The sequence below is a fragment of the Vitis riparia genome, chromosome 5, assembly GCF_004353265.1.
Source record: "Vitis riparia cultivar Riparia Gloire de Montpellier isolate 1030 chromosome 5, EGFV_Vit.rip_1.0, whole genome shotgun sequence".
Classification (NCBI taxonomy): Eukaryota; Viridiplantae; Streptophyta; class Magnoliopsida; order Vitales; family Vitaceae; genus Vitis; species Vitis riparia.
Window position 1 is genome coordinate 10,183,670 of NC_048435.1, and position 11,872 is coordinate 10,195,541.

At 37.1% G+C, this 11,872-nt stretch overlaps 2 protein-coding genes across 5 annotated transcripts in view; both read left to right on the forward strand.

Moving 5' to 3' along the window:
* LOC117914233 (myosin-6-like) overlaps nucleotides 1–2,357 on the forward strand; it is a 120,330-nt gene extending 117,973 nt beyond the window's left edge. For 2 of the 4 annotated variants that reach the window (XM_034829473.1, XM_034829474.1), the window contains exons 37-39: nucleotides 1,220–1,300; nucleotides 1,402–1,505; nucleotides 1,585–2,357. In XM_034829473.1, the coding sequence (XP_034685364.1) occupies nucleotides 1,220–1,300; nucleotides 1,402–1,505; nucleotides 1,585–1,699 (300 nt within the window). In that variant the 3' untranslated portion in view covers nucleotides 1,700–2,357. The remainder of the gene's footprint in view (nucleotides 1–1,219; nucleotides 1,301–1,401; nucleotides 1,506–1,584) is intronic. The other 2 variants (XM_034829475.1, XM_034829476.1) reach the window with 1 other exon arrangement.
* Nucleotides 2,358–8,053: 5,696 nt separating this feature from the next.
* LOC117915012 (probable indole-3-pyruvate monooxygenase YUCCA3) lies at nucleotides 8,054–10,025 on the forward strand. The gene is made up of 3 exons (XM_034830554.1): nucleotides 8,054–8,907; nucleotides 9,019–9,390; nucleotides 9,565–10,025. The coding sequence occupies exons 1-3, from the start codon at nucleotides 8,218–8,220 to the stop codon at nucleotides 9,769–9,771; spliced, it is 1,269 nt and encodes a 422-aa protein (XP_034686445.1). The 5' UTR covers nucleotides 8,054–8,217; the 3' UTR covers nucleotides 9,772–10,025.
* Nucleotides 10,026–11,872: the final 1,847 nt, after the last annotated feature.

Sequence of the window (11,872 nt, forward strand, 5' to 3'; positions counted from 1 at the left end):
TTCAATCCAACAAGAAATTAAAAAAATTTCTCCCTTTCAACAAACTTTTGTAGCATGAGTGTATCTGCACTACATTTCATCTTGAAACTTTGATAATAATTCAACTCAAGCCACAAACTTTTTAAGGTATATAGTACTCAATTACAAACAAAGTACCTTGTTTGATGGATGAAATTTTTATTTTTATTTCATAAATCTGAGCTGCATCTTCTATCTTTGCTTAACAGCCTCCCAAATCTCCTTTGATGTTGTGAGAAACTGCAAGTCTCACTAATCTCCGGTGGCATCAAGTTCCAAAGCTAAGACATTATCATTGAATCTTTTCATCCCATGCAGCAAACTTTGGGTCTTCTGGGCTTGGTAGCTGTCCAACTAAATGACTTAACCTCCCCTTTCCTTTTAAGGAATGCCTTCACAAGGGAGAGATTTGGACATTACTAGATATTTCATACATGTTGAGAAAGCAAACAAAACCAAAGAGAACATGGGAAAACCAACAATGAAGGTTGTATTTCTCTATGTCGATTTCGGCAATGAAGGCCAAGAATCATTTACAGTGAAAGTGTGTGTGTATATATATATATGTATATATATATGTATATATATATATATATATATATGTATATAGAATGTAGACACCAGTAATAACTATACAGAAAAGGAGGAGATCCTTGACATATATGTTCCAAATTTTATCATTGATTATAGCTCTAGTTTACAGCTGCAATGAAGGCCAAGAATCATTTACAATGAAAGTGTGTGTGTGTATATATATAGATATATGTATTGAATGTGGACACCAGTAATAACTATACAGAAAAGGAGGAGATCCTTAATAGACATATATATTCCAAATTTTATCACTGATTATAGCTCTAGTTTACAGCTTGTATAAGCTTCAAATTTCAATCAATCACAATCAATCAAGCTGTGAATCAATCACTGTTTCTCTGGAAAGCATTAAAATAAATTTGAAAAAGGGGTTGCTGTGTTCCTTTGTGGTGTGGTTTCGTTTGGTGGCAATTGATGCATCAGTGACTTAGGAATAATTGAAACAACAAACCATGTCTTGTTATTGCAAGTATTTACTTTAGTGCAATTCTTGAATTTCATGAATATTTGGGAAATATTCACAATATTAGAAGAAAGTATGATTTTTTATTTGAAAATTTGATGCTGTCTTTCTCTCTCACACACGTGTTAATGCTTGCTGCATCAGAGCCTAAGTGTTCAACAGCTTTATAGAATATGTACACTATACTGGGATGACAACTACAACACTCGAAGTGTCTCACCAGATGTAAGTTAAATAATAATAAAATTCATCTTCAACAATGCTTAAGGATTTATTTTTATTATTGAGCAAATACTAATTTGGTGCTCTAAATTTAATTTGTTCAGGTCATTTCCAGCATGTGGGAACTAATGCCAGAGGACTCCAATGATACTGCCAGTGACTCTAATGATGCTGCTAGCAACTCATTTTTGTTGGATGACAATTCCAGGTGAAAGAGAATTCTTTTTCCAAAACAAAAAAAATTGATATTCCAGACTCCTACTCTAATCATGCCTTGGTAAATGCAGCATTCCTTTCTCAGTTGATGACATTTCTAGTGCTATTCATGAGAAGGATTTCTCAGATGTAAAACCTGCTGCTCAACTTCTGGAGAATCAAGCCTTCCAATTTTTACAGGATTAAAGGCCGTGGTTCTTTCATTCTTTTTTCTAGCCTGCAATGGCCACCACATAAGATGGTTACTGGTGTTCTTCCTGCCAGTGCCACAATGTAGATCCACCACCATTTTTTGGTCAACACAGGTTTCTCCACTTGGCAACATCCATTGCCCTGGATGTAAAATTATGCTCTTTTTTTTTTTTTTTTTTTTTTTGTTGTTGTTGTTCTAAAAAAAATTAGGGTTGTAAAATTCAATTAGGCTGATTCAAATAGTTTAAAAGGGGCAGGGATGCGGTTTAATCTTTTGCATTTTCTTTATATTTGATGGGACAATGGGAGTGAACATTCTTTGTAGGACTGGTAGGAGGCGTATTTTTAAATGAAGTGTGGTGGAAGGAGTTGCCCTTAAGATCGCACTTCTCCAGCCCAGTGGGGAGCTGCTCTTAAAGAGAACTTTCTCCGGCACCCCAGATTTTCATTTTGTACAAAGCTGACAGAATGTGGCAAGATATTTATTGTAGTTCAACCTTTTGATTAAACTGGTTTCATTACATCCCTTGTAGAGACGAGCTCAGACTGACTAGAATCTAATGGCACTAGTACTTGTTTCTAAAATGTAAGCTCATCCCTGACTCCTGTAGAATTTGATTGCTGAATTAGTATGCCTTATAATATAGTTTTATGAGCAAGAGAAAATTCCGGTTTTTCTTTTTGAGAAGCCAAAGCTGCTTGTATTAAATTTGACATGAAGGTGGAGGATGCTTCTACTGTCTATTTCACCATCCTCCTACGCGACTCAAATGCAAGACATGGTTGCCTGATAATCCTTGGTCAATGTTCCTGTGTTCATACACGGTTACGAGGCTTGTAAACAAAATTCATGCTATCCCCCAATGGATTCTCTTTCTCAATCATGTCCCATGCCCCATGCCCCACCACCTTGTGAAATTTTGAGCAAGCCTCCAAAAGAAGAAATAACCCAGTGGCTCAACCTGCATTTGAATTTTCTTCTTTTTATCCTTTTTTAGGTTTATTTCTCTCCCAAAATGCTAAAAATAAAAACTAGAAATATCATTAATATTAAGCCACTCGGTGCCGTGGTTGAAGAAGCAAAGATAAGATTGGTTGGGAAGTCATGATGCTATAGGGGAACGTGTTTCTTTCTTGGTGAATGGTCCTCATCACCATCAAGAAAATTTCAATTCCCTCATCAAACTGTTTGTAGAACTTTGTATTATGATTTGATGATCTGATAATTGTAAATGAGTTCACATTGTAATTATGATCGTCATATTATTGAAGACTTAATTGATAAGGCCCAAGTCTCATGTGAAATCACATGTGCTGCCTCCCCCAACCCCCCATCTTTGACTCTCTCTCTCTCTCCTCCACACCCCACCAGGGAACATTTGACTTTAAGATACTTGCCGTTATTACAGTTAATTCAGTTAGTTGCATCTCCTTGTATCATTTTATTTTCCTCTTCTCATAACACTCATGTCATTCACCTTCTTGGACTCTCATGTCTTCAGTTAAATTTCTTCCTCAGCTTCAAATCACTCACTGCAATAAACTCCCATATTTATTTCATCATATATTCTATTTTTCATAGAATCAAAATTTATTTTTATTGGGTAATTAAAAATAAAAAAAGATGTATATGCTCTTAAAAAAATCTGTCCATTGATTGGGGCTACATGGTCGGATATGATTATAGCTTGCATAAAAATTTTGAACTAAATTACATAATTTGGCACACCTAATTATTATTATTCCATTTAGAATCTTAATCATTTGATCATCCATTAAGTCTTTTCACATTCATTTGAGTTTCATAATTAAAATTTCTAGCCATGAAATATTAATTGTTAGTTGAGGGAGATTGCTATTGCTCATAAACCGACCATCACATGATCCTCTTTCATCTCTCCCAAATTATTAAAAAGAAAAAAGAAATCACAAGATTTTGGAACACATGGTTGAACACAAGAAAGATCTTTGTGGGAGGGTTGGCATTTGGATGCCGTAGACTTGATTCCATTCATTCAAACCCTTAACTGCCCACCTTGTTAACCTAATCGACTCATTGGAAACTGTGCCTAAATATTATTTCCAAACTACTTGACCCCATGATCCACTATGTTCATTCATTCATTCATGCTCAATTATTTCATATATTATCATCATCTACTTTTCAATGAGTGCTTTGAATATTCTTTGATTATTTTTTAAAACCTTTTTTACTTTTCATTTTTCTTTAAAATTTATAAAGGACCTATTTTTAGTTCTAAATTTAATATAAAATATTTAAAACCAATTTTTGTAAAAAGGCAAATGATTGTTCTGATGTTTTCATGCGTACCAAGGAAAAAAGTGATGCTCGTACTAAAATAAAGCCTACATGTGGGTAAAAAAAGTGATGTTTGTACTAAAAAAAAAAGGACACATGTGGGTGGGCTTTGTGAGAAAAAGGTTCAAATTTTCATTTTTTTTAAGTGAAGTCCTCAAAATATGAATATTGGAGCATCCAATAATATATTTTTTTTTTCATTTTTTAGACAAATTATTTTATGTTCTTTTTTCTTGATTGGTCCTTTTCCTTATTATTATCCTTAGTTGCATATAAAGTCTAAAAGTTAGGATGATGGAGTTCGTATGAATAAAGATTTATCTCAATGATTTAAAACACTGGGAAATTTCTCTCAAGTATTTTTTATAAGTGGGTTTTCATCATCAACTCGAGAACGTTTGCAGCCCAAAAGATTATCCCAATAAACAAACACACAGCCCCATTTGCAAAGAAATATTCTTTATATGATTATGGGGTTCTGTTAAATTATTTTATGGAGTTGATTAATGGAAGTTGTAGTGGTTTTTGATGGTCAAATCAGAGATCATGGAATGTTTAATCCAAATTTTGTTTTAAGCAATGTGTTCCCACAAATGATGCCTATAGAGATGCTTGTGGGAAGATGGTTCTTCACAATATTTTTGTTTCACTAGTCCCCATGTTTCCATGTGCCCTCTGAATTTTGAAGAAATGTTGGTGACTCTCACATTCATAGAACTAGGAAAGGGAGTTCCTTTTTTTCTCTCTCTCTCAAAACTTTTGGGAGTTATGGAGGCAATGAGTGTGGGTACTTAAATAAAATAAGGTTGTTCAGAGATTCACAAACCGTATTGTACTTTAAGAAAATCTAATGGGCCCCTCTTCTAATCATGAAAACAAAGTAAAACCCTAGGGAAATTTTATGGGTCCTCTTCTAATCATGAATTTTATTTTATTTTAAGGTTCCTCAACAACCATCTAAAAGATATACATTCCCCAAGTTCTCTTTGATTGATCAATAAAGAAGTATCAATCCTATTTAAGGAAACCCTTCAATGATTTGAAATGAAAAGGCAATGGAAAAGGGAAAATGAAACCATCATTTACAGTATGCTAATATTGAAGGAAGCTCCCTTCCCTCCTAGTAATCATACCAATGCAATTCCATTGGTTACTTTCCTCCCACACTCTTAAATATGATAATGAGAGTGCATAAGGCATGGCCAAATAGCTTAAGCAGTAGGGTTTATGGTTAAGGATTTGTATAAAAAATTTAAGTACGAAAATCTTGATCTGTAATGGATGCAGTGGCTTAGAGAGTTAAAATGAAACTCTTGCTCTGTTATAATTATCATCCATGTTTGCTTATGTTGGCTTGATTGTTGTATAGTTTACTAGTTTTGTGACGAAAGAAAGGATTCTTGTCGGTACTTCCATATAAATTTACTATCTTTACTGGCCATTAGTGCAGTGGTGTACGTGTACATGGTCCCTCTCTCTGGGTGCCTCTCTTCCACAATTTGTTTGCGGAACTTCTAGGAAGGCCTGCAAAAATCCAAAGAAATTGTCTTAGTAAAGCTAAGGCAGACGTCTGATTGATACATGTTACCTACAAAAACATAATTATAAATGCATTCTGTACAAAAGCAAGTACATCCTCGTGTTACAAGCCATGATAATGAACTCCTAATAGTGTGAAGATTGTGGCCCCATTTTCTGATATGCTTCAGGTGGCCAAGCAATGTCATGAGAGCCTTCAGTAGGCCCTCTCCCAAGCTGGCTGAGTAGGGCAGGGAAGCTAAGGGATGATAAAGCTGGCAAATATCCCTACAATATTATGAATAGATAATGTCTCTCTCTCTCTCTCTCTCTGCTTTCAAATGTATCTTGGAGAGGCCATCACAATGTTGGAATTGTGATTTTACTTATTCCAAGGTCTTTTATAAACTAGAAAAATCACATAACAAGAACCAAACATCTTACTCTCATCCTTGCATGAAAAGAAGAGACTCTATGAAGCCAAGGTTCCATGCATTTGTGCACCTATTCTTCTCCTTTACTAGTTTTTTTTTCCCCCAAAAACGTGGTATTGGTGAAATCAACCATGGTTTATACTAATTGAAATGGATTTATTGTTGGCTAGGAATCATATTAAATAGTCGGTGCATTGAAATCGATGGCAAGGAAATGGACTTTTGTAGGCCAAACCAACTCTTGAAATTTCAATTTTCTGATGTAAGCCCCCATGCACAGGTGCAATGTTTGCAGCTATAGTCAAGGATTACATACTCCCCAAGATCACATTGAGCATCGCCATCAGTATTGCCTCGTGGAACTACAAAATGCAAAGATATTTTGGAAGCTAGTTGGTTGGTCTATTTGCTTCCCCTGTACTCCATCAATTATCCAATGCTCAAATCTATGTTTAAGACCTTCACTACATTCTCAAACCTGTCCTCCAAGGGATATTAAGTTTGAAATCTATAGTTACTGTGATAATAAAGAAACCCATCAAAAACCTTAGGAACAGAGGAAGTGACAAGAAATATATGTGATCAACCTTGAGAGAGGTCACAAGATATCAGTGAAACATGAAGTGAATTTGCACCTTGTCATTGCAGAAATAGTGGTTTCAGAAGGAGAGTCCCTATATTTTCACAAAGGTTTCTCTAAGCTTAATTGAAGGTGTCAAGATGAAAGTGGTAGAAGATATTTTTGTATGTGTCTATAGAAAGGGAGCCTTCAACTGTCCGCAACATGTGTATGCACATGTTTATTGAAACCTAGGAGTTTCAACATTTTATATCACATTCAGCTATACACTCCTTCAAATAGGGGTCAAAGTAAATGTGATGAGAAACACGATAGGAAGTTATGTTTTGACCAAAATTCATTGAAATTATGTTTATGCAAACAGAATTGTGGAAGAAAACCATCCCACAGAAAGCAACTTCCTGTTAATTAAAGTCCTCATCTCATTAAGTTGGTCAACCTTCAAGATTTTGACATATTGAGTGCCCCATGAAAATTTCACCATTTGAAATTGAGAAATGACAAAGAGAGAAAAGGACAGATATTGCCATGCCCTAAGGGATTTCTATTTCTAGGTCACAGACACATTGTAACACATCAATAAATTGCAGCAAATCGTCAACTTCAATTAAAAGGGTTTTTAGTTCTTAACCTGATTCACTTAAATTAAAATCCTTCAGTTATAATAAAACAACTGCAAAATTCTCATTGCATTCAAAAAATATTTTGAAGTAGTCATAGAGTTGCATCAAATGAAGCCTGACTAAATGGGCTTATCATAGAAAAATCGGGTTAGGTCGATGATTCATTGATTTTATCATATTTCTAGATTCGACTTTAACATTGACAGGTGCTACCATGAAATACCAAATGAAAGGTACTTAACATTAAAAATCATTAAATGTGTTGTGCTTCACATTCTGTGGTCTTCTTAATGAATTAATTGTTGACTCAGACTTATATGTCACCATAAGTGAAGTATCTGGAAGAAAAAACTGTTTTGGTTTGTCAAATTTCATTCTTTCCTTCTATAATTTTTGACAGAAATATAGAAGGGAAATTGGAATTGCCAAACTGAGAATTGATTGGTCCTTGACTTGTGCTGTGCTGATATGGCAAGACTTGTACTGGTGATTGGAATGGAGTTGATGGGGTTTCTCGGAAAGGAATTAAGAAAAGAAGGCGCGTGGATGGATGGAATTTTCCCCACAAGGCCCTGATAAATTGATGAACCCCATGGGATGAGATTTGATACCCACTCAATTGCGGTAGACGGGACTCAATTGGGAGAATGAGATTGATTCTCTCAAAGATTCAACCATCATTTATTAGCGCGCATTAATGGGATAAACAAATGAATGCAGCCATGAGCTTATCATTTGACCCTCAACATCATTTTCCTAAAAATCCAAAATCACATGCAGTTCTCATGGCCAATATCCCTATTTAAACACCCCCCCATCCCTCTTCCCCCCTCCACACATTGCTTTCAAACAAACTACATTCTATTCTGTGCACTTTTCTCTTTGTCCTATCCAGCTTTCAACTTGCTTCTTCAATTGGAAAACAGTGTTCTCATTGTTCTTTCTCCTCCCTAACCTACTATATTGCCTTGGTTGTTGATTCTGTAATACCTTCTACCCTCTTTTGTCATATATCACCTTAGACCCTTTACTTTCTAATGTGTTGCAGTAGTCTTCATATACCAACCATGATACAAAATTTTGACCAGCAAGACTATGTTTCTCGGTGCATCTGGGTGAATGGACCTGTAATAGTAGGGGCAGGCCCTTCAGGTCTAGCCATCAGTGCAGGCCTTAAAAAACAGGGTGTTCCATTTGTAGTCCTGGAGAGAGCCAACTGCATTGCCTCCCTTTGGAAAAACCACACTTATGACCGCCTCAAGCTTCACCTGCCCAAACAATTCTGTCAACTGCCTTACTTCCCATTTCCAGACAACTTCCCAGAATACCCCACCAAAGTCCAGTTCATTGACTATCTTGAATCCTATGCAAAACATTTTGAAATAACCCCAAGATTCAATGAGTCAGTGCAGTCTGCCAAGTATGATGAAACTTGTGGATTATGGCAGGTCAAGACCATTTCAACAAGTGGTTCAAACTGGGGTGAAGTGGAGTACATTTGCAGGTGGCTTGTGGTTGCCACAGGAGAGAATGCAGAGAAGGTGGTTCCAGAATTTGAAGGGCTGCAGGACTTTGGTGGGAGTGTCATGCATGCTTGTGACTACAAATCTGGCGAGAGTTATCAAGGAAAGCGTGTACTGGTAGTGGGTTGTGGAAATTCTGGCATGGAGGTCTCTCTGGACCTCTGCAACCACAAAGCAATTCCATCAATGGTGGTTCGGAACTCGGTGAGTGAGGATATACTATCCTCTGTCCCATATATGTTGGTCTTCTACCATCAAATTCAGCTCTCTGAGTCTGAGTTTAACTGGTTGTTTTCTTTCTGTTTTATTCCACAGGTTCATGTATTACCAAGGGAAGTCCTGGGAAGATCAACCTTTGAATTAGCAGTTTTGATGATGAAATGGCTCCCACTTTGGCTCGTTGATAAGATATTGCTAATTATTGCAAGGCTCTTGTTGGGTAATATAGAAAAATATGGTCTAAGAAGGCCATCAATGGGTCCTTTAAAGCTCAAGAACACTCAAGGAAAGACCCCAGTTTTAGATATTGGTGCACTAGAAAGGATTAGATCTGGTGAGATCAGGGTGGTCCCCGGAATCAAAAGATTTTCTCGTGGCAGAGTCGAGTTTGTTAATGGCGAAAATCTTGAGATGGATTGTGTTATTCTGGCTACTGGGTATTGCAGCAATGTCCCTTCATGGCTGAAGGTAGGAACTCCTATAGAATTTATTACTTTATAATTTTTCCCTTTTGCATTTATGTGACAGTTATAGGAGTTGAGTCTCTCTTAGATCCTCTCTTCTTTTATTAAGGTAGTTGTAACCTGTATAATTGGGATTGAATAAGGGCTAAAATGATGTGAAATGATGTTGTTGATGCAGGATAATGATTTCTTTTCCGAAGATGGATTGCCAAAGACTCCATTCCCAAATGGGTGGAAAGGCAAAGCTGGGCTTTATGCAGTTGGGTTCACTAAGAGAGGCCTGTCTGGTGCATCTATGGATGCAGCTAGAGTAGCAGATGACATTGGCAGAATCTGGAAAACAAAGCAGATAAAATGCCTTATGAGATGCTTTTCACATTTCTAATACCATGGGGGGCAGACTCTCAACACTAGTAAAGAGTGTTCATGAGCATTTTGATTTTTTTTTTTTGTGGGGGGGTGACTGATTGATCAAAACTTTGATCGGTTTTGTGTAGAAAAGAATGTAAAAACACAAGAAAGGAACATTTGATACAGCACAGAAAGCAGCCCTCTCCAAAAAGAGTCCCCAGTTTTGAAAAATAATTGGGCATTTTTTGTAAAGAGGAAGATGAGGCTTTTTGTTTTTCTAGTTGTCAAAAGGGATTTTTGCATGACAATTCAATAATAGTCCTTATCAAATTCCCAAAAGACTGGTTACTTCTCCCTTTCTTCCTCTCTCCCTCCCTCCACAGTCCAATCTGGTCATCTATCCATCCATCCATCCATCCAGTCATTAATACAACAGATGGGCTCTCTCTCCAGAATCTGGTCCACCTACGGCCCACTAAATATGATGGACCCCAACTCCTTTATTCTCCACAACATGGCAATTCTCTTCAATGTGATCCTGACTCTGACCAGTTTTACTTATAATAATAGGTTTCAAGTCTATGTCTCTATGTTGTCTTGCACATGGATAGAGCCCACAATAACAAGGGAAAGAATAAATAGATCTGACACTGCAGCCTCTGAAATCTCACATTGGTATGCAAACATTTGAATGGATGAGACTTCTACTGCCCAATGCTTCTGACATGGTTTCCCCCCAACTCCCTCCATCCACAAATTCTTCTCCTCAAGTAAAAAACATGCAACATTTTTTTTTCAGAGGAAATCCAACACTCCACTCTCCAAAGCCCATTAAACTATTAACTATACAAAGGAAAAGCTCTGACTGCACTTTTTTAACATTTATTTTTCTATCCTATTGTGATCAACTTGAGTTAGGAAACACTATAGAATTCAAGAATATGCAAAATAAGGACAACCCATATGAGTACCCATGCTTTTGATTCAAGCATGCAGAAGGGCCTATTCTACAACTTCTTCACCACCACACACTAAAAAGTCTTTGAAAGAAATGATGATGTGAATGAATCGCAGTCCCTGATTGAGCATATAGCACAAGGTCTGCAGTTTTGTTTCAGCTTGTTTTGAGCAAAGGTTTAGTAGTGTCTGAATTTTGCACTACTTCCAGCTTGCAGCATTGAGAACCACAACTGTACTTGTGTCCTTTTCCATGAAAATTGCTTTGCTTTTTTGTAGCCATGCAACCTTTTACTTGTGAGTACACATGGGTTGGCCACCACCACCAAGACCCTTCACTTCCTCCCCAAAAGCCCATCCCTCTTCCTCCATTGCTGCTTACTTGAGCTGGGGTGGTGTACCCTCCCTTATGCCTTGGTTTTGCAGGCCCCGCGAAGCGACATACCGATGGGGAGGAGGCTATACCAAGTTGATATATACTTGAACATCGCTGTTACCAAGATGCACAAGAACATGGGGTGGCCACCACCTATATTTCTACCAACTTCCTCACTGCCCATTCCTTCTTGTTGTAATAGATTTCTTGCATTCAATCTAGTGCCATTTACTTGGGTTGGACTGTGCCCTTGTACCCTAGTTTTGCAGACCCCACTGCGACACGTTGATCAGGGAGTTATACCAAGTTTATGTACACTTCGACATCACGGTTACCAAGAAATACAAGAACATGGGGTGCCCACCCCTCTACAGCCCTCCTCATTTCCACACTGCCCATTCCTTCTTGTTCTGATCATTTTCTTGCATTTCTATCCTTAACATTTACTAGGATCCTAATCTTACAGCCTCAAAGACATCATGTCTACTGAGTTTATATATGTATACTTACTTAAAAGAATCAGTGTTACAAACTAGAAAGAGTGGAGACACATGGGGCGGCCACCGGCTGTACCCTCCCCTCAGGCTTTTTTTTTTTTCATCAAAAGCACCATACCTTCTTGTACTAACGAATTTCTTAGGCTGAACACACCACTATTTAATTGGTTTGACATATACATGCTATACTCTATCTCAAAAGGACTGAATTGTTTTCATCATCTTAGTGAAGTTTGCTGTTGATGGATTTCTTTGCTCGCCCAATCATAGTTAGATCAATGGGGGTTTGTGTAAAAAGTGGTGTG

Coding starts and splice junctions, on each gene's coding strand:
- LOC117915012 (XM_034830554.1), top strand. CDS start 8,218: ATGTGTTGCAGTAGTCTTCATATACCAACCATGATACAAAATTTTGAC. Junction 8,908..9,018: donor CAATGGTGGTTCGGAACTCG/GTGAGTGAGGAT, acceptor TTTATTCCACAG/GTTCATGTATTACCAAGGGA. Junction 9,391..9,564: donor ATGTCCCTTCATGGCTGAAG/GTAGGAACTCCT, acceptor TTGTTGATGCAG/GATAATGATTTCTTTTCCGA.